The sequence below is a fragment of the Danio aesculapii genome, chromosome 15, assembly GCF_903798145.1.
Source record: "Danio aesculapii chromosome 15, fDanAes4.1, whole genome shotgun sequence".
In the NCBI taxonomy this organism is placed as follows: domain Eukaryota; kingdom Metazoa; phylum Chordata; class Actinopteri; order Cypriniformes; family Danionidae; genus Danio; species Danio aesculapii.
Window position 1 is genome coordinate 47777291 of NC_079449.1, and position 22995 is coordinate 47800285.

Here is a 22995-nt window from a genome sequence, read left to right on the forward strand (position 1 = left end):
GGAGTGACAGATCAGTGATAACAAGAAAGCCGTTTTCTTGCGTGTTGTCTTGTTACATTGCTAATTTTCTGTGTGTATTATATTTATTGTATAAATACCGTCGGGTCAAACTCAATGCTGGTGATCCCCTCATTACTTCCATCTAGAGTCCCTCTGTTCTGAAGAGTTCCTGTGAAGATAAAACACTGCAATAAATGAAGAGTTGCTTTTTGGTTTCTAAAGTGATTAAACATTGTGCATTTTGATTAATACATCATTTAAATTCTGCATTTTATATACATATATACATATACATTCTATATACAGATGAAGTCGCTATTATTAACCCTCCTGTGACTTTTTTTATATATATATTTCTCAAATGATGATTAACAGAGCAAGGGATTGTTCACAGTATTTCCCATATTTTATTTAATCATTTTAAGGTCAATATTATTAGACTCCTTAAGCATTTTTTTCTATAGTCTACAGAACAAACCACTGTTATACAATGACTTGTCTAATTACCCTAATTAAGCCTTTAAATAGCACATTAAACTAAAAACTAGTATCTTGAAAAATATCTAGTAAAATATTATATACTGTCACCAAGGCAAAGATAAAAGAAATCAGTCATTAGATATTAGTTATGTTTAGAGAGGTTTTGGAAAAAATCTTCTCTACGTTAAACAAAAATTGGGGGGAAATATGCTGGGGGCTGTAAATAATTCTGATTTCAACTGTTCATGCATTTATTTGTTTATATTTTTGTAATTGTATTTTATATTTATATATATATATATATATATATATATATATATATATATATATATATATATATATATATATATATATATATATATATATATATATATATAGTTGAAGTCAGAATTATTAGCCCCCCTGTTAACAGAGAGCAGATTTCTTCAACACATTTCTAAACATAATTATGACAGTAAATAATATTAGTCTAGATATTGTTCAAGACACTTTTGTACAGCTTAAAGTGACATTTAAAGGCTTAAGTAGGTTAATTAGGTTAACTAGGCAGGTTAGGGTAATTAGAAAACTTATTGTATAACGATGGTTTGTTCTGTAGACTACTTCAGCTGTGTGTGTATATGTGTATATATATATATATATATATATATATATATAATTTTGTATGTTTTCATTTCTTTAGTATATGTTAAAAGTTTGTAAAGATTAATAAAGGCAATATTTAAAAAAAATCATTGTGCATTATGTTCTTCTGATGATTTAATACTCAGCATTACACATCATGTAAACTATTATTTTATTATTATTATTTAAAGCATAAACCTCGTTTACATTTATCTGAAAACAAGACATCTTAAGACACTGAATTTCAAGTATGTTTCTTGATATGTTTACTAAAAGAGTGCTGCCATCTGGTGGTGGTAGCAGTGACTAATTCATTTAGTATCACATTTTGTTTTTTATGAATATGTATGTGTGGTTCATTTTGCGTTGCTGCGCCCCAACTTGCATACTCATTCATTCATTTTCTTTTCGGCTTTGTCCCTTTATTAATCAGGGGTCGCAACAGCAGAATAAATCACCAACTTATTCAGCATATGTTTTACGCAGTGGATGCCCTTCCAGCTGCAACCCATCACTGGGAAACACCCATACACTCCCATTCACACACATACACTATGAACAATTTAGCTTACCCAATTCACCAATAGCGCATGTGTTTGGACTGTGGGGGAAACCAGAGCACCCGGAAGAAACCCACGCGAACCCGGGGGAGACATGCAAACTCCACACAGAAATGCCAACTGACCCAGCCGAGGCTTAAACCAGCAACCTTCTTGCTATGAGGCGACAGGGCAACCCACTGCGCCACACTGCCGCCCCAACTTGCATACTATCCTTCCTGAGTATATTTGAAAATAGAATCAGTGTGTTGCAAATCATAGCATGCTGAAATGAGTCTTCAACAGTTACCCAGGTGGTCTAATATTTGTGGTAGAAATTTTGGTAGAGTGTATCTGTACTTAATCTAAGGGCAAACATTGACAGTGTTGCCAAGTCTGCAGTTTTCCCACAGAATCGGCCTACTTTTAACCACTTCCCCACAGGTTGTTTTTTCATTTCACAGGTTAAAGGTTTGATATTTATATGGTTGCACTGAAACATTTTACAAAGTTCACACAGTTTTGTGAGGACACAGGAGCAGCATTAGAGGATGTGTGTGCGGCTGTTTTTGACTCAATGGAAACAGATTGGCAGGATTCTCCAGGGGAATGCTTCAGAAAGGAGGTTAAGTGAAAACTCAGAGTATGTTCTTGTTAACCCTGAAATGAAACTAGGGTTTTTGTTTCAGAATGGGAGGTATGACAAACCAGTGTGTAAAATGGGTTTGACCTACCCCTCTTTCCCAGGATTAACATATCTGTAATTCTAAAGTGCCATCTTAGCACGTTTCTCTCGAGGTTTTTTATCCTTCACTTTCGCTAATTGGTGAAGTTTTTTCCTCGCCGCTGTCTCCACTGGCTTGCAAAGTTCGGGATCTGTAGAGCTGCGCATTGATGGATTACTCTTCAATGTTTGGACTCTCAGCAGTGAATATTAAACCACACTGAACTGAGCTAAACTGAACTGAACTTAAACACTACAAACTGAACTGACACTGTTTCAATTCACTATAATCTTCTATCTGAAGCTGCTCTGACACAATCTACATTTTAAAAGCGCTACAGAAATAAAGATGAATTGAATTGAATTGAATTGAATTGAATTGAACTGGATTGGATTGAATTGAATTGAATTGAATTGAACTGAACTGAACTGAATTGAATTGAATTGAACTGAATTGAAATGAATTGAATTGAATTGAATTGAATTGAATTGAATTGAATTGAATTGAACTGGATTGGATTGAATTGAATTGAATTGAATTGAATTGAACTGAATTGAATTGAATTGAATTGAATTGAATTGGATTAGATTGAATTGAACTGAATTGAATTGAATTGAATTGAATTGAATTGAACTGAATTGAATTGAATTGAATTGAATTGAACTGGATTGGATTGAATTGAATTGAATTGAACTGAACTGAATTGAATTGAATTGAATTGAACTGAATTGAAATGAATTGAATTGAATTGAATTGAATTGAATTGAATTGAACTGGATTGGATTGAATTGAATTGAATTGAATTGAACTGAATTGAATTGAATTGAATTGAATTGGATTAGATTGAATTGAACTGAATTGAATTGAATTGAATTGAATTGAACTGAATTGAATTGAATTGAATTGGATTAGATTGAATTGAACTGAATTGGATTGAATTGAATTGAACTGAACTGAATTGAATTGAATTGAATTGAATTGAATTGAATTGAATTGAATTGAATTGAATTGAATTAGCCCCATACATATTCCTACAGATCATTCTCAACAAACAATGATCCGATTTAGGACAACAACAGCAATTGGGACAAATGACTTTTTCTAAGCATTTCTTCAGGCTCTAGGAATTTTAAATCTACATCCTGGTGGCAACATTTCAAAAGCTGAGTGGAGGAGATGTGTATGATTTTTAAAAATCGTCAAATTAAATCTGCAGTGAATAGATATCCCATTTGCCTGATTGTTTTGCAATAATTTGCTATCATTTCTTCTTCTGTTTAAGTGTTGTATTAAGAATACTCTCTGCAGCACAGTGGCTCAGTGGTTAGCACTGTTGCCTCACAGCAAGAAGGTCACTGGTTTGAGTCCCGGCTGGGCCAGTTGGCATTTCTGTGTGGAGTTTGCAAGTTCTCCACGTGTTGGTGTGGGCTTCCTCTGGGTGCTCCGGTTTCCCCCACAGTCCAAACACATATGCTTTTGGATGAACTAAAGTGGCCTTAGTGTATGAGTGTGTGTGCAAATAAGTGCGTATGGTGTTTCCCAGTACTGGGTTGCGGCTGGAAGGGCATCCGCTGTGTAAAACATATGCTGGATAAGGTTCATTCCGCAGTGTAGACTCTTGATCAATAAGGGACTATGCCGAAGGAAATTGAAGAATGAAGAATACTCTGAATTAATGTATTTATGTATTTAATTAATGTAATTATATATTACCAAAGTGATTACTTTGAATTTGAATGTCATTTCTTCTTTTAATATTTCAGCAAACATGGGGATTTTAACTAATAATGCCACTGAATCTCCATTTCAAAAACCGTGTGCAGTCTTATCATCACAACACAAAAATCAACTACATGGAAAGCCAGACATGGAAGGTTTTCCCTCATGGAAATTCTCATGTTTTACTATAAATCTGCCCTTTTGGCCTCTTGAAAAAGTGTCAGTTTTCAAGTAAAGTTGACGATAAAGCTTAACTTCACTTGACTCGTCTCAGTAATAACTGAAAATGGAAAAATGACAGAATTCTCCTACAATTTGTAGCTTTGAATTCAGTGAACATTTCCACATGAATCGTATATGAACATGTATAGTCAGACAATGTGTGTGCTTCAGAGATTAACTTTATTAATGTGTAATGTTGGTGCTGTAATGTGAGCTCAGGATATGATCTGTTGTAAACTGATGATTCTTTTGAGAATCTTAAATGAATCATTTCTTTTGTTCAATGAAACTAGTGAGAATGATTCACAAACTGGAGAGATCAGGGGCTTTACTAAAACATTAATAGCCAACTGTGCTGGGTAAATTACAGTGAACTGTAACTTCATTGCTTTGCTTTGGCCCTGTCAATTGTGACCTGCCGATTCTTTAGTGCCAATCAATTCACACATTTTGATTCAGCGATTCTTTTGTGTTGATCAGTTTCCTGACAAATTTGGACTCAATGGTTTTTCTGTGCCAATCAATCGCATGACGATTCTTTTGTGCCGATCACTTCTCTGAATAATTCTGATTGAATAATTATTTTGCTTCAATCATTTCCCTGACAAATTTTGATTCAGCGATTCGTTTGTGCCAGGATTATCGGAGAAATAATCACTTGATGTTTAATCATTATACAAAATCTTACAACTTGGAGAACTGTGCCAGTTGTTTTGGTTACTTTCATAATTCGTTTGGTGTGTTTGTTTTTGTTTTGAAGCTTGGAATGCAGCATATAACCACACACACTTGTGTTCCATATCTTTAGTATTTTAATATATTCTAAATTCTTATGATTAAGGCGACCTATTATGCAACAATCACAATTGTGTGGCAACCGTGTGTGATTATAGCCCTAATGGGTGAGGCTTTCCCCCTTGATGACATGTACAAAGGGAGAATGTCAGTCAACATGTTTTTATGAAGTGTGGTTATTGAAAATTAAAGGAATAAATGTTTACAATTATAAGCTGGTTATATTCGCACACTGCTGCCACACAACTGTGTTTAAACCCCCTGTAAAAGTGATTTTTGCGCAATAGGTCCCCTTTAAATACATTTCAGTTTGTTTAAGAAGGGAACGAAAATGAGTGAGTGAATTTGGATAGTGACGTAAACAGTGTGAGCCAGAAAACAGCTTGTCATGGACAATTTCATCATGACCATTACACCTACCATCATGTGATTGTCCTTATTGGCATTATAAATAAAATGTCAGTTCGTTTTTATGCAACAAATTTGCAGAAACTGTATGATAACTTCATGTCAAAATCTTTGAGGAATGTTCAGCACTTTATTGACTGTATGCCACAATGTATTAAGCCAAATGAATACAAATGATAAATTAGTAATGAGGTGTAGCTAATACTTTGGCCACTGCGTATATATGACTAAAGCTGGATTGATTTGGAAGGCTGACGTGAATCAGAAAAATGATATTTCCACATGTGTACCTGCTTCAATGTCCCACAGTAAATGATATTTCCACATGTGTACCTGCTTCAATGTCTCCTAGTAAATGATATTTCCACATGTGTACCTGCTTCAATGTCTCCTAGTAAACGATATTTCCACATGTGTACCTGTTTCAGTGTCTCCTAGTAAATGATATTTCCACATGTGTACCTGCTTCAATGTCTCCTAGTAAATGATATTTCCACATGTGTACCTGCTTCAATGTCCCACAGTAAATGATATTTCCACATGTGTACCTGCTTCAATGTCTCCTAGTAAATGATATTTCCACATGTGTACCTGCTTCAATGTCTCCTAGTAAATGATATTTCCACATGTGTACCTGCTTCAATGTCTCCTAGTAAATGATATTTCCACATGTGTACCTGCTTCAATGTCCCACAGTTTAATGACTCTGTCAGTTCCTCCTGTGGCCAATAGGTTTGTACTGGTGCTGAATCTCACAGCATTGATTCCCAGATCATGAGCATCCTAAAGCAAAATACACACACAATTTAGTCAATTCTTCAAATTTACATTCATATACTTCAGTGACACTTTTGCCCAGAGTAATATGCACGCTATTTATTATATTTATTTGTTTCATGCATTTTTATATCCACCATGAACACACATGGAACACTCTGGCAATTTTTCTCGGTCAAAAGACTGGAATACCTAATGTAGAATTCTTAAATATTTTGGAAATAATAAATAATAGACATAGCACATTTCTATTAAAAATAATTAAATCTCATAAAAAATAAATAAAATACTGTGAGAACTACAAATGTGGAAATTTTAAAATAAATGTATTTTTTAATGTAATAAAAAACTGATTTGTTTAAATGAAATATTATTAAAAATAAATGTTTTTTTTATAATTTTTAGTTTTAATTTTATACTTTATGCTCATAAAAAGTAAAGCTGTATTGTCAACTGAAACCATTAAAAACCGTGTAAAATTATAGTTATAATTATCACATAACATTTTAAATAAAATACAAAGAAATCAAAAGTCTACAGTTATTTTAAAAGTAATAAACTGACTAAAATAATAATTCTGAAAATTCAGCTTTGCTGTTACAGGAATACATTACAACTTAAACAGTTTATACAGCTGAAGTCAGAATTATTAGCCCCCCTTTGATTTTTTTTTTCTTTCTTTTTTAAATATTTCCCAAATGATGTTTAACAGAGCAAGGAAATTTTCACAGTATGTCTGATAATATTTTTTCTTCTGGAGAAAGTCTTATTTGTTTTATTTCGGCTAGAATAAAAGCAGTTTTACATTTTTTAAAACCCATTTTAAGGTCAATATTAGCCCCTTTAAGTTTTTTCAATAGTCTACAGAAACAAACCATCATTATACAATAACTTGCCTAATTACCCTAACCTGCCTAGTTAACCTAATTAACCCAGTTAAGCCTTTAAATGTCACTTTAAGCTGTACAGAAGTGTTTTAAAAAATATATAGTCAAATATTATTTACTGTCATCATGGCAAAGAGAAAATAAATCAGTTATTAGAGATGAGTTATTAAAACTATTATGTTTAGAAATGTGTTGAATAAATCTGCTCTCCATTAAACAGAAATTGGGGGAAAAATTAACAGGGGGCGAATAATTCAGAGGGGCTAATAATTCTGACTTCAACTGTAGTTATTTTAAATTCTAGTAATATTTCAAAATATTCAAGTGAAACCCACCATTACACACCTGCTGTCAGGAGACACTATTGGCAAATATGGTATTCAGATGACACTTTGAGGTAGAATATAATATTAATATCATAACCCAATTGTACACTTGGCTTGACTGTGTATTTCTGTGTGTACGCATAACCATGTGTCTGGCTTTGAGGAACTTCACTTCCTCCTATTTTCACCACAGCACAAGTATTATTAATACTAAGAGATTAATAAGATGTAGTGCAGAGCACTAAAGTGAGACAGCAAAAGAGGAAGAAGCTTTACTAGGCCGTGCAAAAAACTATTTTAAAAAGCAGCGGATGATTTTACTCTACAGGAAATGAAACCTGCAGGTGATAAACATTGTAATAATAGTGCATTAGACATATTGAGGAAATAAATAACATTGGTTTGGGTTTTATTGTTGAAGCAGTCTGATACGGATTGTGCTGGTCAATATAAAGTAGGAATTTTAGGTTGCGTTATGTTGTTAAATGGAATGATATTATTTTAAGGTAGTTAAGCTCTTATTGTAGGTAAGGACAGGGATTATAATTGAAATTTGACTTACAGTTCAAGTCAGAATTATTAAACCCTCTGAATTATTCGCCCTCCTGTTTATTTTTTCCCCAATTTCTATTTAATGAAGAGCAGATTTCATTAACACATTTCTAATCATAATAGTGTTAATAACTCATCTCTAATAACTGATTTATTTTATCTTTGTCATGATGACAGTAAATAATATTAGACTAGATATTTTTAAGACACTTCTATACAGCTTAAAGTGGGTTAAACTGGGTTAATGGGGTATATGCCGAAGGACTTTTAATTTGCCAGTAACCTGGGTTAAGAGCTTCCGGTGAAGTGTATGCAATTGCAAAATCGGAGTGTTTAAGTTCTGTTTTCTTTAAAAATCAGCGATCTCCACTGGCTGAGTGATATCCGATATAAAGTGGGTCTCAGATTGTACAAGAACCACTGCATTATATTACATTTTCCCCCGTCATGTCTTTATAATATGAGCATTTATTTTACCCCAGTATATTCAATGGAGCTTCTGCGCTAGCCTGCCGATTCTGACCGGCGCATGTGAGTAAACGGCTTTTTGTCTCGTTTTAAGCTCGAGCAACTAAATAAATGCAAAGTTGATTTAACTGATTGTATTGTAATTACATTACAACATTAATGCTGTAAAAGTAATCGTATAAAATGGAAAAAAACTACGATAACTGGTCACCGGAAGTTTATCAGTATGGGAACAACACTAGCTCCGCATATACCCTATTAGTAGGCCCACACTGAATCTGCGCACACAGAATTCTGCAGATTTTCCCCAGAACTCCACAGATTTACCCTATCATTAATTCTGTTTATTTACTTGAGTAAATGTGTGTAAATCTATATTTATTCAGTGTTTAAATTAATTTCAGTAATATTATTGACTAATATGAAAATGTTCAGCTGATTTATGTACAGTGCAGTGTGTACAGTAATATTTTCAGTCTTTCAGTAGAGATATTATATGAGAGACTTGCTTTGTTTACCAAATGAAGTGAATCTAATTGGATTTGCATTTTAAACATTAAATAAAAGTTAAAAGCATATTACTTTTTATTTTACATATTAAGGTTTTAGTTATGAGACTCCCAAAATAATTCAGCAGAAATCCACAGATTTACCAAAATTCTCCGCAGAAATAGCAAAGAACGTCCGCAGATTCCGTCTGGCCCTACATATTAGGTTAACTAAGCAGGTTAGGGTAATTAGGCACGTTATTGTATAACGATGGTTTGTTCTGTAGACCAGTGTTTCCCAACCCTGTTCCTGGAGGCACACCAACAGTACATATTTTCGGTGTTTCTCTTTTCTGACCCATTAACTTCAGGTGTTGGAGTCTTTTCTAATGTTCTGATGAGTTGATTCAGGTGTGTTTGATTAGTGAGAGGTTGAAAATGTGGACTGTTGGTGTGCCTTCGGGAACAGGGTTGGGAAACACTGCTGTAGACTATTGAAAAAAAATAGCTTAAAGGGGCTAATAATTTTGACCTTAAAATTGTTTATAAAAAAATGTAAACAAAAATGTTTATTCTAGGCGAAATTAAACAAATAAGACTTTCTCCAGAAGAAAAAATATTATCAGACATACTGTGAAAATTTCCTTGCTCTGTTAATCATCATTTGGGAAATATTTTAAAAAGTAAAATAATTCAAAGGGGGGCTAATAATTCTGACTTCAGCTGTTTGTGTACAGCACTGTGGTCAGCTTTTCTTGTAATAACATGTGCTTTATAAATAAAGTGAACATTGAACATACTAGAACATTCCGACACACCAACTACCAAGAGATCAACGGGAAATGCAAATCAGTAATTGTGACACAGTTCCATTTAAGGAAGTGGCAGGCCACGGAATACCACAAGTAGGGCTGCTTGCTGCTGTCAGCTATTCAGATGAAAATGGACGTGTGAAGCGAGTGGCTGCACATGACAAGAGCTGCAGTGTTTCACAGTCACACACTGACGCTTTGTTCCACGACTGAGTCATCATCCACAGACCTCCAGCCACAGGGAATGTGCTGTACTATATGATCATGTCAAATTGGCTTAATATGTTTGTAATGAGGCAACTGATGCATGAAAACTGCTGAATGGGAGTGTTTAATGCACATTCATGCAATGGTTTGTTCTGTGGGCAATTAAAAAACCTTAACCCTTAAGGGGTCTAATAATATTGACCTTTAATCATCCACAGACCTCCTGCCATCACGACTGGGAATGTGCTATATACTATATACAGTTAAAGTTAAACTGATTTATTTTCTCTTTGCCATGATGACAGTAAATAATATTAGACTAGATATTCTTCAAGACACTTCTATACAGCTTAAAGTGACATTTAAAGGCTAAACTAGGTTAATTAGGTTAACTAGGCAAGTTGGGGTAATTAGGCAAGTTACTGTATAATGATGGTTTGTTCTGTAGACAATCGAAAAAAATGTTTGCTTAATTTTGACGTTATTATTCTAGCTGAAATAAAACAAATAAGACTTTCTCCAGAAGAAAAAATATTATCAGACATACTGTGAAAATTTCCTTGCTCTGTTCAACATCATTTGGGAAATATTTTTAAAAAAATGCAAAGGTGGCCTAATAATTCTCACTTCAACTGTACATGGATCATTTGAAGCATAACCGTATTTATTCAAAAGGATTTGTTTTAGTGTTTTGCATGCAAGTTCCAACCAGAAGTGGTAAATCGCAGTAGTGTAAAATGTGTGATATTCTACTTGCTTCACAGCACCATAATTAATCACAACATGACATCTGATATGAGAAGCACATTATGTTGTGGATAACAGTACGCACCAGTGAAGAAACTGCTTTGGTTGGAACTCTGGCAACCAGACAGACTCCTAATGGTATATAGAGATCCTCCTCTGACCGGCAAACTGATTTACCTCGAATCTTCCTCCTGGACACACAAACAACAGAAGAACAATCAATAATACTTATGAGCAGTTACACACACACATACACACACACAAACACACACACAGAAAAAGTATAATCTGAGTTACAGAGCATAGTGTAACGTGTTACACGTACAGTTGAAGTCAAAATTATTCGCCCTCATTGTGATTTTCTTTTTAACAGAGCAAGGAATTTTTCACAGTATTTCCTGTAATAGTTTTTATTCTGAAGAAAGTCTTATTTATATTTACTTATCTTATTTGTTTTATTTCGGCTTCAATAAAAGCAGTTTTTAATTTTTTTAAAAACATTTTATGGTCAATATTATTAGCCCCTGACAGAAATATATATTTTTAGATTATCTATTGTTTTGATTATAATGTTTTTGACATGTTTAGCATGATTTGTTGCTATTTTCAGACCAGCGCAACCCTAATTTTCCCGTTTTGCGCCACGTTTTCTAAATAGCAAATCCATTTGCGCCACTTTGTGGACTCATGAGTGTTTCGGTCTAAAAAGGAGGTGTGTTTTTTATTATTATTATTATTATTTTTAGAGGGTTTCACCTCTATTCGATAGGACAGCAGAGAGAATCGACAGGAGAGTATGGGGAGCAGAGAAAGGGGAGGGATCGGCACATGACCATGAGAATCGAACCCAGGTCACCACAAACACCAGAGTGCATATGTCAACGCACCAACCACCACACCACCAACACCGACAAAAAAGGAGGTGTGTTAAGTCGTATTGTTGGAGCGTTGCTATTTTGAGAAACTAAAATAGACTGCGCCTTTGCCCAAGTAAAACCTGGTCTAAAGTCCAGCGCAGAGCACGTTAGTTATGCGCCTATGCAGGATGAATTGCTTGCACATTGCTTAATACACACAGGATGTACAGCAATACACAAATATCTTTACATATGAAAAAAAATAAAGGACATTACATAAAAAACACTAGCTCCATGCCTTCTTCATGTCCGGGGGGCTTTTTTCAGTTTATTCGTGACAATTAGCATTTTTATTATGATGTTATTATTATTAGCTTAATAATTCTGACTTCAACTGTATATATCTAAGACTGTAGACTGTGAAGATAAGGGGTTTCATGTGTCGCAGGACGAAAGAGAAAACAAACAGTCTTGATCCTTTCAACTTTCTGAACAAATACTGAATAAATGTAAACATTTCATACTCAAAATCAGTCTGTAGGTTACATAAGAAACAGTGGAGGTCTGATCTTTCATCTTTTAAGGTTTTTAAGTGATTGATACATGAAATGTGCCACAAATATCTCCTTCATGTTAAGATTTGCATTCAGAGCATTCATTTTATGAAGGTTTTTCTGCTATTTAATCAATACTGCTGTATTTTACTACCGTTTAAATACTTCTTAGTATTTATCAATGCTTTATTTAAAAAAAGCTTTTCTTACTTCGAGTTTAAATATCAAACATTTCTTAAATCAAGCAACATTTTCAGAAATAGTACGTTAAAATAATGAGAGTTTTTCTTTAACTAAACAATCTTCATATAAACAATCTGATAATGGGGTAACAAGGGCTAAAAAGAAAACAAGTACAATATTTATAAGCTTAATTTAAAAAATGTTGCACTCCAGGGTCATTTTCTTTCTGTGTCAGAGAGACACTTGTCTTAACCCAAAATGAATGAAACGCAGTAATAAATAATGTTCCCCAACACCAAATGGTTTCTGAGGCGTGATCTTAAAAAACAAGAAGCACTTGTGCTGTGCATGAGGAGCTTTCAGTGAGAAACTTACTCAAAAAGACCCCTGATGGAGCTGATGATGCGGGGGGACGTAGCTGAAGCAGATCTGAAAGAGTAAAACAATTACTAGTTCAGCATTTTACCACCTGTTTACATCTGGTATTAAGATGCTTTTTCATCAATATAATGCAACACAGGCTCATTGTGAAAACATAGCCCTACAGACGTTTCTGGAGACTGCGAATTACATAGCCAGAGGTACATATGGCTGCATTTGATTTTTTTTAAACGAACGCTACGGGGCGGTGTGATGCCATTCCTTTTCGCGCTTACCAGCTTACCTTCATTTGGATAGCATTCAAGCTACAACCAGTTTGTCTTGTTAGCGCGCCATGTACGTCGGCGGACTTGAGACGCAGAGAAGAGTTGACCACGATGACGGGATTCGAGTTCAGTGAAGAACAGTTCCAGAAAGCAGGTAAGACAAAAACAGAATCCAAAAAATGAAATAAACAAGTAAATAGCAGGGTGAGAATGTGGTAAAATCTGAAAACGTGGTAAAAAAATCAGACGAGGGCTTTTCTTTTTCGGGATTGCTTTTGAAACGTGTTGGTTGGGTTTAGGGAAGTGGGTGGGCGGGTCCATTGATAAAATTGGTTGGGTTTAGGGAAGTGGGTGGGTGGGTCAGTCTATCATTCGCTCAGTCAGTCACAAAGTCTGTCAAAAAGTCAGTCGACAGCGGCCTCTGGTGGGTTTAAGTGAGAACAGCAGGCGCAAATGGCACTCGCGAGGGAAATTTGAGATCTCAAAAAGCATACACAGCGACCTCTTATAGATTCTGCAGAAAATTGTGCCACCGGGTCGTATTTCACGGTCTCCAGAAATGTCTGTAGAGGTATGTTTTCAGAATGAGCCTGGGTTGATCTAATCACATGTGTATGACACTTAATGTGGTCTAAAACATTTTGAACAAACTAAAAAAAACTATTAATATGGAAGTCAATGGTTACAGGATCCCAGCATTTTTAAAACATCTGTTTTTGTGTTCAACAGAGAAAAGAAACTCACACAGATTTAAAACAACATAAAGGGTGAGTCTTTTTTTGGTGAACTATCCCTTTAAGTTAACTTCATTTTTATAATTATGCATATAGTTTTATTCAGCTTTTTAAGTTAAGTCAACTATTCACTTTAAAAGCAACAGCTCACTTTGTATCATGTAGACTGGTAGTCATTAAGGTCAGGAATTTTGTTCAAAAACTTTCATTAGAATACAGATCGCAATGAAAGCTTCTTATTTTCCCCATAATATTACAACAGTAGTACATGTTAGACCCAACAACATTCACTATAACATATTAGGGTTGTTTAAGCCTAACGCTGGGTAATTCAGCAAAACCAAATTATTGGGTTACATTTTTTTACTACATTTTTAACCCAACTGGTTATTTGACCTAACTGGGCTAACCCAATGTAAAGTGAAAACAACCCAGCATTTTTTAAGTCTACAGTCTCTCTCTCTGTATATCAGTGTTGCCACGTTTGTGGTTTTCCTGCAACACTGGCCTACTTTTATCCACTTGCTATGGGATGGGTTGGTTGGTTTTTGTCCGTGAAGGGTTAAATGTTTGATATATTGCATTAATTACATTTATATAGTTGCACTGAAATGTTTAACTTCATCATGTTTATTCCACCAACCACATATATATTGATATATTGCATTAATTACATTTATAAGGCTGTGTTGAAATGTTTTACTCTACCATATTTATTCTACCAACTGCAAAAGTATAAGTAACCTACTGTAGAAATTCTGTCAAGTTACAATTTAACTAATATCTTAAATGTTTACTTTAGACTTATTTATAAATATATTATATTGCAATTATATATTATATATACACAGTTGTTTGTCAATCTGAATAGATAAAAAAATGGTTCAAGTCAACTTTTTTAACTCTAGGAGACTTGTAAAAGGAGCCTTTCAAAAAAAGTGTTGTGTTCCACCTTTAGGTAAGATGACTTTAACACTAATCTTTATAATTACTAATATACAGTTTGAGTTTTGATATTATTGAGCTTGTTTTGACTACTATTGGGCTAGTTTTTTAGCGAACACCTGGCAATCTGTTGACAAGAATCAGGATTTTAAAGGTTTGTCCCCACCTCTTTCTCTCTATAGGCCTACACTGTAAATCGTGGTTAGTTACTTTAATTTAAAAAGTGAGTAAATCCGTTGCCTTAAAAGCAATAGGGTGAGTTTACTTTAAAAAGTGAGTAAATCAGTTGTAACTCAGAACGCACATATACACATAATTGATTTACTTCAATTTTAAGACAATGGGCTTAATCAGCTTTTTTAAGTAGAGTCAACAAAAGCGACAGTTATTTTTAAACAGAGTTATTACAGTTATTATAACAGTTTTTATTGGTTTACTCAATTTTTGTAAGTAAATTCAACTAATCGCTTTAAAATGAAAGAGTTTACTCCCTTTAAAGGTGCAGTAGGTGATTGTCTTCAGTAACATATTTTGTTGTGCTGGGTGAAAGTCTCCTCACATTCCAATAGTAATGACTAAAGTAAATGACCTACCTGTATTTATATGTATTCTTATATTCTGGATAATGTAGAAGACTAAAATATGTTCGTCCAATTAAAATAGTGTCAGGCCGATTCTGATAAGTAGCTCAAACTGTCTGTCAGCATATGTAGATTTGAGTTATTGCACGCATGTTTTTACGCAGATCCGAGAGAGCGAGAGGAACCTTTTAAAAACCTGAATAGTACTGGAGCTACTTTTGCACACTGGAGGATGGACGACACCATGGCTGATGTATTTCTTTTAGACAGGTAATGTTCTGTTCTATTTTAGTCACGCAGAGCTGATGTAGATTGTGTTTTACGAATGGGTTATATGCACAGAAGTGTTGTTCAGCCACTGAAATCTTTCATCGATAGATTGATGTGACTAATGACTAATGATTGATGTGTCATGATCATTTTACAGCATCGATAATGTAGATTTTGATTTAGTTTAACATCAAAACATAAGTAAATAGCGCTATTCCGCCTAGCCTGCTTTACTGAGGTGTAGTTGCTTTTATATTCACATCACATTGGTTCAAGTCAACTTTTTTAACTCTAGGAGACTAGAGTATATTTCATTGTTCGTTTTTCAACAATGACGACCTGTGATGAGTTCCCTATATTGTTTACCTCTACTCTGAATATTCGGTCAGAAATAGCAAGTATGGCTTAGAAATGATTGTAATTCCTGCAGGCCACCGGCCAAGCTTTAGCTTTAGCTCAACACATGAGAGGATTCTGCGCCGTCGTGTTTTCAGGAGGCGTGGCTTTGGACGGCAGGGGAGGGACTGTGCTTCAGAGATTTATGCTAACAGGTTAGCATTGTGGCAGATCACCTACTGCACCTTTAAGTACAGTCAACTAATCGTTTTAAAAACAATGTGTCCACTTACTTTTTTAAAGTAAATTTAACTAATTGATTTAAAAGCTACAGTTAGTTTTAAACATGCAGTTTAACATACAAAGCATACATTTATTTTCAGTTTACTCACTTTTTTAAAGCAAACCAATCGCTTTTTACAGTGTACATATTTTTTATGATTACGATTTATTTCCATTTCTTATTTTTATTAATTTTCTAAATTACCCCCACACTGTAAAGCTTCGAAAGATTTATGAAAAAACTCTAAATATATACTTTCTTAGCTGATCTTCAGTACAAACCAAAATATATTGACAGCCGTCAGTTTGAAAAGTGGTCACTTCTGAACGCTAATACAAGACGAAAACACTAGCGATTGGATCACTGTGAAATGCATGTTAATTCCAGTGACGAATAGATCAAACTGAATGATAAAAACAACATAAAATCACTGCAGTAATAGAGCAGAAATGCCTCTACTGTCACCTGAAAAGCGGCCCGTGGGATCTTTCCAACCTCTCTGCAGTTTCACTTTGTGGAGATGATGGATTGGGAGGTGAAACATTTCCAGACTCTCTGACAGGTGAAAGCAAAACCGTTCATGAAAAACAAACGACCAAAAGCACACGCAATCCCCATGAACAGGCATATTATAGAATTGTGAAAGCTCAAAACAATCATTTCTCCATTTGAGCTTCACAGAAGAAAGTGAATTAAAAGGGATTTGATTGGAAGTCACATTCACGTTGACGTATCGGTTTATGAAGTTGATACTCACTCATTAATATTGACATTCTTATTGGCAGCCTCCTGAAGCTCTTTGTGAATGCTGGCCTCTCTGGCTCTAGGAAATGAAATAATAAAGATGAGACGTTCATGGAATGGGCAACATTTGAGACCAGGGAAAAGCCTGACAAATTATTTGCCAATTCAATTCCACACGAGAACAAAAAGTAAACTTTGAAATACAGTTTTGGTTTAACAAAACACTTTAGTTAATTCATTAACTACATTAACCATCTTTTAAATCATTTAATTTGAACAAACAATCTGCTGTTTGACAGGGACTTGCTGTTCTTTACGCCGCTTAAACTACTAGAGGGAAATTATTAATCTGATGTCATGCTATTCCAAGTCTTTGTTTGATAATAGCACTCTAATAATCACATATATATATAATAATAATTATAATCACAAATATATAATAATTTCATATATATCATATTCATTTCACATATATAACCATACACATGGTTATATATATATATATATATAACCATAAACATATATAACTACACATGTAAACGTAACTGCACTGCCAAAAGCTTTAGAAAAGTAAGATTTTTAATGTTTTTTCTTTATGAAAAAAGTCTCTTTTGCTAACCAAAACTGCATTTATTTGACCCAAAGTACAGGAGAAACAGTAAAAATAAACAATACAGGGTTCCACACAATTCATTCATGTTGTGCCAACACAAAGTTGTCCCAATGAAATCTCAACAATTGTGTTGTTTCAGCTCATTTAAACTATTAAGTAGTTTGAACGAGCAAATATATATATATATATATGTGTGTATTTAAAATAGATGTTTTTTGTTTGAATACATTTAAAATGGCATTTATTCCTGTGATTTCAAAACATCATTACTCCAGTTATGATGCTTTAGAAAACTTTCTAATTAGCTGATTTGCTGTTCAAGAAATGTTTATTGTAATTATTATTATGGCAACGTGGTGGCGCAGTAGGTAGTGCCGTCGCCTTACAGCAAGAAGGTCGCTGGTTTGAGCCTCAGCTGGGTCAGTTGGCGTTTCTGTGTGGAGTTTGCATGTTCTCCCCGCGTTCACGTGGGATTCCTCCAGGTGCCCTGGTTTCCCCCACAGTCCAAACACATGCGCTATAGGTGAATTGGGTAAGCTAAATTGTCTGTAGTGTATGAGTGTGTATGGATGTTTCCCAGAGATGGGTTGCAGATGGAAGCTGCGTAAAACATACGCTGAATAAGTTGGCAGTTCAGTCTGCTGTGGCGACCCCAGATTAATGAAGGGACTAAGTCGACAAGAAAAGGAATGAATTATTATTATTTCATGTAAATAAACAGTTCTGATGTTATTAATTAAACAGTTGAGTGGGTTTTTTTCAGCATTTGATGAATAGAAAGATCTAAAGGTCAGCATTTATCTGAAATGTTCAATTTTATTTTGATTATTACACACTATTGATTTTAAAAGCTTGAAGTCAGTATCTTATTTATTCAGGATTTGGTAAAGAAATTATGAAAAATTAAACATTTCTTTAGCGAGGATGCTTTAAATTAGTCAAAGGTAATGATAATAACATTTATAGTGTCAGAAATGATTTCTGTTTTCAGATAAATTCAGCTTTTTCTGATCTTTCTTTTTATCAAAGAAAACTGAAAGCAATCTGAATCAGCTGCTTTCATTCATTCATATTACTTCAGATTAGTCCTTTATTTGTTAGGGCTCGCCACAGCAAAATGAACCGCCAACAGTTCCAGTATGTGTTTTACACAGCAGATGCCCTTCCAGCCGCAACCCAGTACTGGGAAAAAATGAATTTATTAATACTTTAAGTTCTCTGAACTTAATATTTTAATTTGTTAAAATTATTCACCACACTGTAAACCCTTATAAGTTGAGACTACTCAAATGCTTTGAGGAAAGTGATTCTCTCGGTTTATTTGATAAAGGGGAAATCGACAACTCAATTAAATGAGTTGACCAAATGTGGTCTCTTCATTGAATTAACTTAAATGTTTAAGTACAGATAACTTAAATGTTTAAGTACAGATAACTTAAAACGGCTAATAGACTAAACTTCCAATTTTTTTAGCTTTTATATTCTTTACTTGCATTAAATAACTTAGAAAACAAGTTTTTTTTCACATGAACCATTTTATTAGGCTTATGCTGCACTCACATTACAGTGCTTATAAAAGTAAGCTTCTATTTTGTAACAGCAAGCTCATTTTAAACAGAGACATGGTGAATCGTTTAAACAAATCAAAATGTTAAGTTCAGAGAACTTAAAATAATAATGAAAATTTATTTATTTATTTAATGAGTAAGTTAAACACACCGGTTTAAGTTTTGATGCCACAACTTGGTATTTTAAGTAATGTCAAGATTCATTCATTAATTTTCAGCTTAGTCCCTTTATTAATCCGGGGTCACCACAGCGGAATAAACCACCAACTTATCCAGCATTTGTTTTACGCAGATGTCCTTCCAGCTGCAACCCATCTCTGGGAAACATGCAAACACATTCATTCACACTCATACACTACGGACAATTTAGCCTTCCCAATTCACCTGTACCACATGCCTTTGGACATCCAGCCAAGGCTTGAACCAGTGACCTTTTTGCACTACCTACTGCGCCACTGTGTCGCCAGACAACAGAAGATTTACTTTGTTCCACTTGATGACATAATTGGGTCTCTTGGGTATATTTTGATGTGAAATATTTGCTCATAAAAGAACTAAAACTTCTAATGTATGGGAAACAGAATGAGCCTGTTTCATCTTTGACCCACATGTGTCCCATCTGACCTCACTCTCTTCTCATTGCGATGGTTCATGCGGGCAGCAGCCTGCTGTTTTGGTCGGATCATGTTCTCCAGGACCTCTGCGCTGTGGAGTTTCTCCTGCCGGTATGTTTTCTCCATATTCTGGTGCTGCTCCAGGAGAGAGTCATATTTTTGTTTGAGGAGTCGGTTTCCAGTCCGCACCTCCGTCACGCGTTCCTGAAGCTCGCTGTGTTCTAATGCCATAATACTAAGATGGTTTTGAACCTCAAACAACCTACATGTAGAAGAAAAGAATGCTAAATACAAGTTGTGCCAGATCCACAATAAAGGGCTAACACTTTTACAACATTTGTGACATTCAGGAATTTGATTAGCCACACTATGGTTTCCATTGTGAAGATCTAGACCAGGGGTGGGCAAACTCAGTCCTGGAGGGCCGGTGTCCTGCACAGTTTAGCTCCAACTCTAATCAAACACACCTGCTTATAGATTTCTAGTGATCTTGAAGACACTGATTGGCATGTTCAGGTGTGTTTGATTAGTGTTGGAGCTAAACTCTGCAGGACACTGGCCCTCCAGGACCAAGTTTGCCCACCCCTGATCTAGACTAAGCTGAAAGTCTAGTAATTAAAACTCATTTTTAAGACATGTCTCCTGCAATTGAATTTATTATTATTATTTTTTTGTCTTTTGCAGGCTATTGATATCCACAGTTTAGCAGCTATCTTAATCAAACTCGCCTGTACAAACTAAGCATCTTCCAAATTACTAGCAAAGCTGTTTTTGCTAAAGCTAAGCTAAGTAAGAAAAGCATTTTTTGGTAAATGTCACCTGAAGTCGTTTGTTAGATATGTGGCCACACTTTATTACGTTTTTCCTTTTTTTTTCTTACAATTGTTGCATATAATTTAGCATTGCTTGACATTGCAGCCGCCATTATCAATGTAAAAGGCATTCAAACAAACATCTGGTGCTGGATTTAACAAATGCAAAGCTGCACAAATCCTTATCTACAGACCTCCAAAATATTCTCCAACATTTACTAATAATTTTACAGAGCTGCTATCGATAATAATCTCTGACTGTGACTATTTTACTATTGCTGGTGATTTTAATATCTGCATTGATAATCCAGAAATCGATGCAGTAAAAGAATTCATGAGGTGTTTTCAACATTTTTAAATTGACTCTGCGTGTACAAGCACCCACACACAATTTTGGAGACACTCTGGATTTATTTATTTATTTATTTATTTATTTATTTAACTAATGGTTTACACATTTCATCGATTGTTGTTTTTGATCATTTCTATATTTTCTTTGATATATTGATCACTCAGCCATTGAACACAGATCTGTCTCGGTCAGAAAGAGATGGATGAATGAGAACACTAGTGGGCAGTTTTTGGTGGTCATATTGCTAGCACCAAGTGTATCTGCAGACTCTTCTTGTGCATCAGTGCATGAGAAATCAGCACCACACTAACAAACACAGCTCTGGACATGAAGGTTGATGATTTGATTCTAAACAGAAGTGATTTGAAACAGATCCAGTGCATCCGGAAAGTATTCATACTCATAGCGCTTCACTTTTTCCACATTTATGTTCCAGCCTTATTCCAAAATGTGTTAAATTCATTTATTTCCTCAATATTCTACACACAATACGCCATAATAACAATGTAAACAAAGATTTATTGAAATTATTGCAAATTTATTAAAAATTAAAAACCTAAAAAATCACATGGAAAAAGTGAAGCGCTATGAATACCATCCGGATGCACTGTAACTATAAATTAAATGAAACAAACACACATTATATATAAAAAACACTTGCGTTTCAAATTGTAGATACAGCTACATCTTTTAAATGCAATTGTGATGTTTTGTAAGGCAGTCAGGAGTTCTTGGATATTCCCTTCATATATAAAACTAATTCATTTCACTGCTGCCTCTTCTAAAGCAGCGATTCTGTGTTAAGACACATGTGAGTCTCTAAAGGTACATCCAAACACACAGCAGAGAAACAACATGCAGCATTGTCGGTGTCTTTTGCTATCTGTTTACAATAAGGGGCTGGAGGAGGGCGGAGTCTATAGTTTGCTCAGAGGTGGGCACGTGTAACCCAGACCCTATTCCTAACTAGCTGGTTAAATCTAAACAGGCACAAAATTGAAGCAGGTCAATGATGGTGCATAAATACACTCAGACAGTTTAAAAAACAGGCTGCATATTTTCCTTTTAACTTGACTGAGCTGGCAGATACAACAGTGGTGGATGAGAAGATTTCCCCTAATGTGTAAGAGTGTCCAGAAAAGCGCTATATAAATATAAGGAATTATAATAATTATTATTAACAGAAGTAAAAACACAGAAGAAACCTACAAACAAACAAATAAATTCCCATTTTTACCTATAAACGCAAAATTGCTTGGCGGGGTTGTAGTTTTAACAATTATTATTATATACTTATTATTTTTGTATGTTATTTTCTATAGTATAGAATAGTAATAGTACTATTTACTTAACTTTCTAAGCTTCTAAAGCAGGGTGACACAGTGGCTCAGTGGTTAGCACTGTCGCCTCACAGCAAGAAGGTCACTGGTTCGAGTGAGTCTGAGTCAGTTGCCATTTCTGTGTGGAGCTTCCATGTTCTCCCCATGTTTGTGTGGGTTTCCCCTACAGTCCAAACACATGCGCTATAGGTGAATTGAATAAACTAAATTGGCTGTAGTGTATGTGTGTGAATGTAACAGTGTATGGGTGTTTCCCAGTGCTGGGTTGCAGCTGGAAGGGCATCCGCTGTGTAAAACATATGCTGGCTGAGTTGGCGGTTCATTCCGCTGTGGCGACCCCTGATGAATAAAGGGACCCAGCTGAGGCCCGAACCTCGACCTTCTTACTGTGAGGCGATTGTGCTACCCACTGCGCCACCACGTCGCCCATACATAGTTATTTCAATAATAAAACAACGTTATTTAAGATACAGTGTGATTTTCATTCTTATTTAAAGGGTCCTGTCCTCCTCCTAGCTATTCCCCCACCGTTATTTGTCTATTTAAATGGTCAAATGCAGTGCCTTCAAATGTAGTACCTCGGTATGACAAAAATCCTTTAAATGCATTAGATTAAGAAGCTTTAATTGAGCCTAATATGGCCACTTTAAAAGGGTGACGGTATTTGAGGTTTCCTGTTTTACTTTTATGTCATGAAAGAAGGTTTACTTGTTATGCTGTTCATCCAGTGTCACTTCCTTCATCTGGACTCTCTGCTGCAGTTCCACCACTTGGTATGCAAGCTGA

The 22995-nt window shown here is 34.9% G+C and overlaps 1 protein-coding gene across 1 annotated transcript in view; it reads right to left on the reverse strand.

Moving 5' to 3' along the window:
• The window catches only part of LOC130242403 (protein Atg16l2-like), a 66714-nt gene that overhangs the window by 37777 nt on the left and 5942 nt on the right, over nucleotides 1-22995 (reverse strand). The window contains exons 4-11 of the mRNA XM_056474509.1: nucleotides 22918-22991; nucleotides 19716-19967; nucleotides 16924-16989; nucleotides 16632-16721; nucleotides 12746-12799; nucleotides 10862-10967; nucleotides 6190-6295; nucleotides 99-169 (exon numbers count right to left, since the gene is read on the reverse strand). Of these exons, the coding sequence (XP_056330484.1) occupies nucleotides 99-169; nucleotides 6190-6295; nucleotides 10862-10967; nucleotides 12746-12799; nucleotides 16632-16721; nucleotides 16924-16989; nucleotides 19716-19967; nucleotides 22918-22991 (819 nt within the window). The remainder of the gene's footprint in view (nucleotides 1-98; nucleotides 170-6189; nucleotides 6296-10861; nucleotides 10968-12745; nucleotides 12800-16631; nucleotides 16722-16923; nucleotides 16990-19715; nucleotides 19968-22917; nucleotides 22992-22995) is intronic.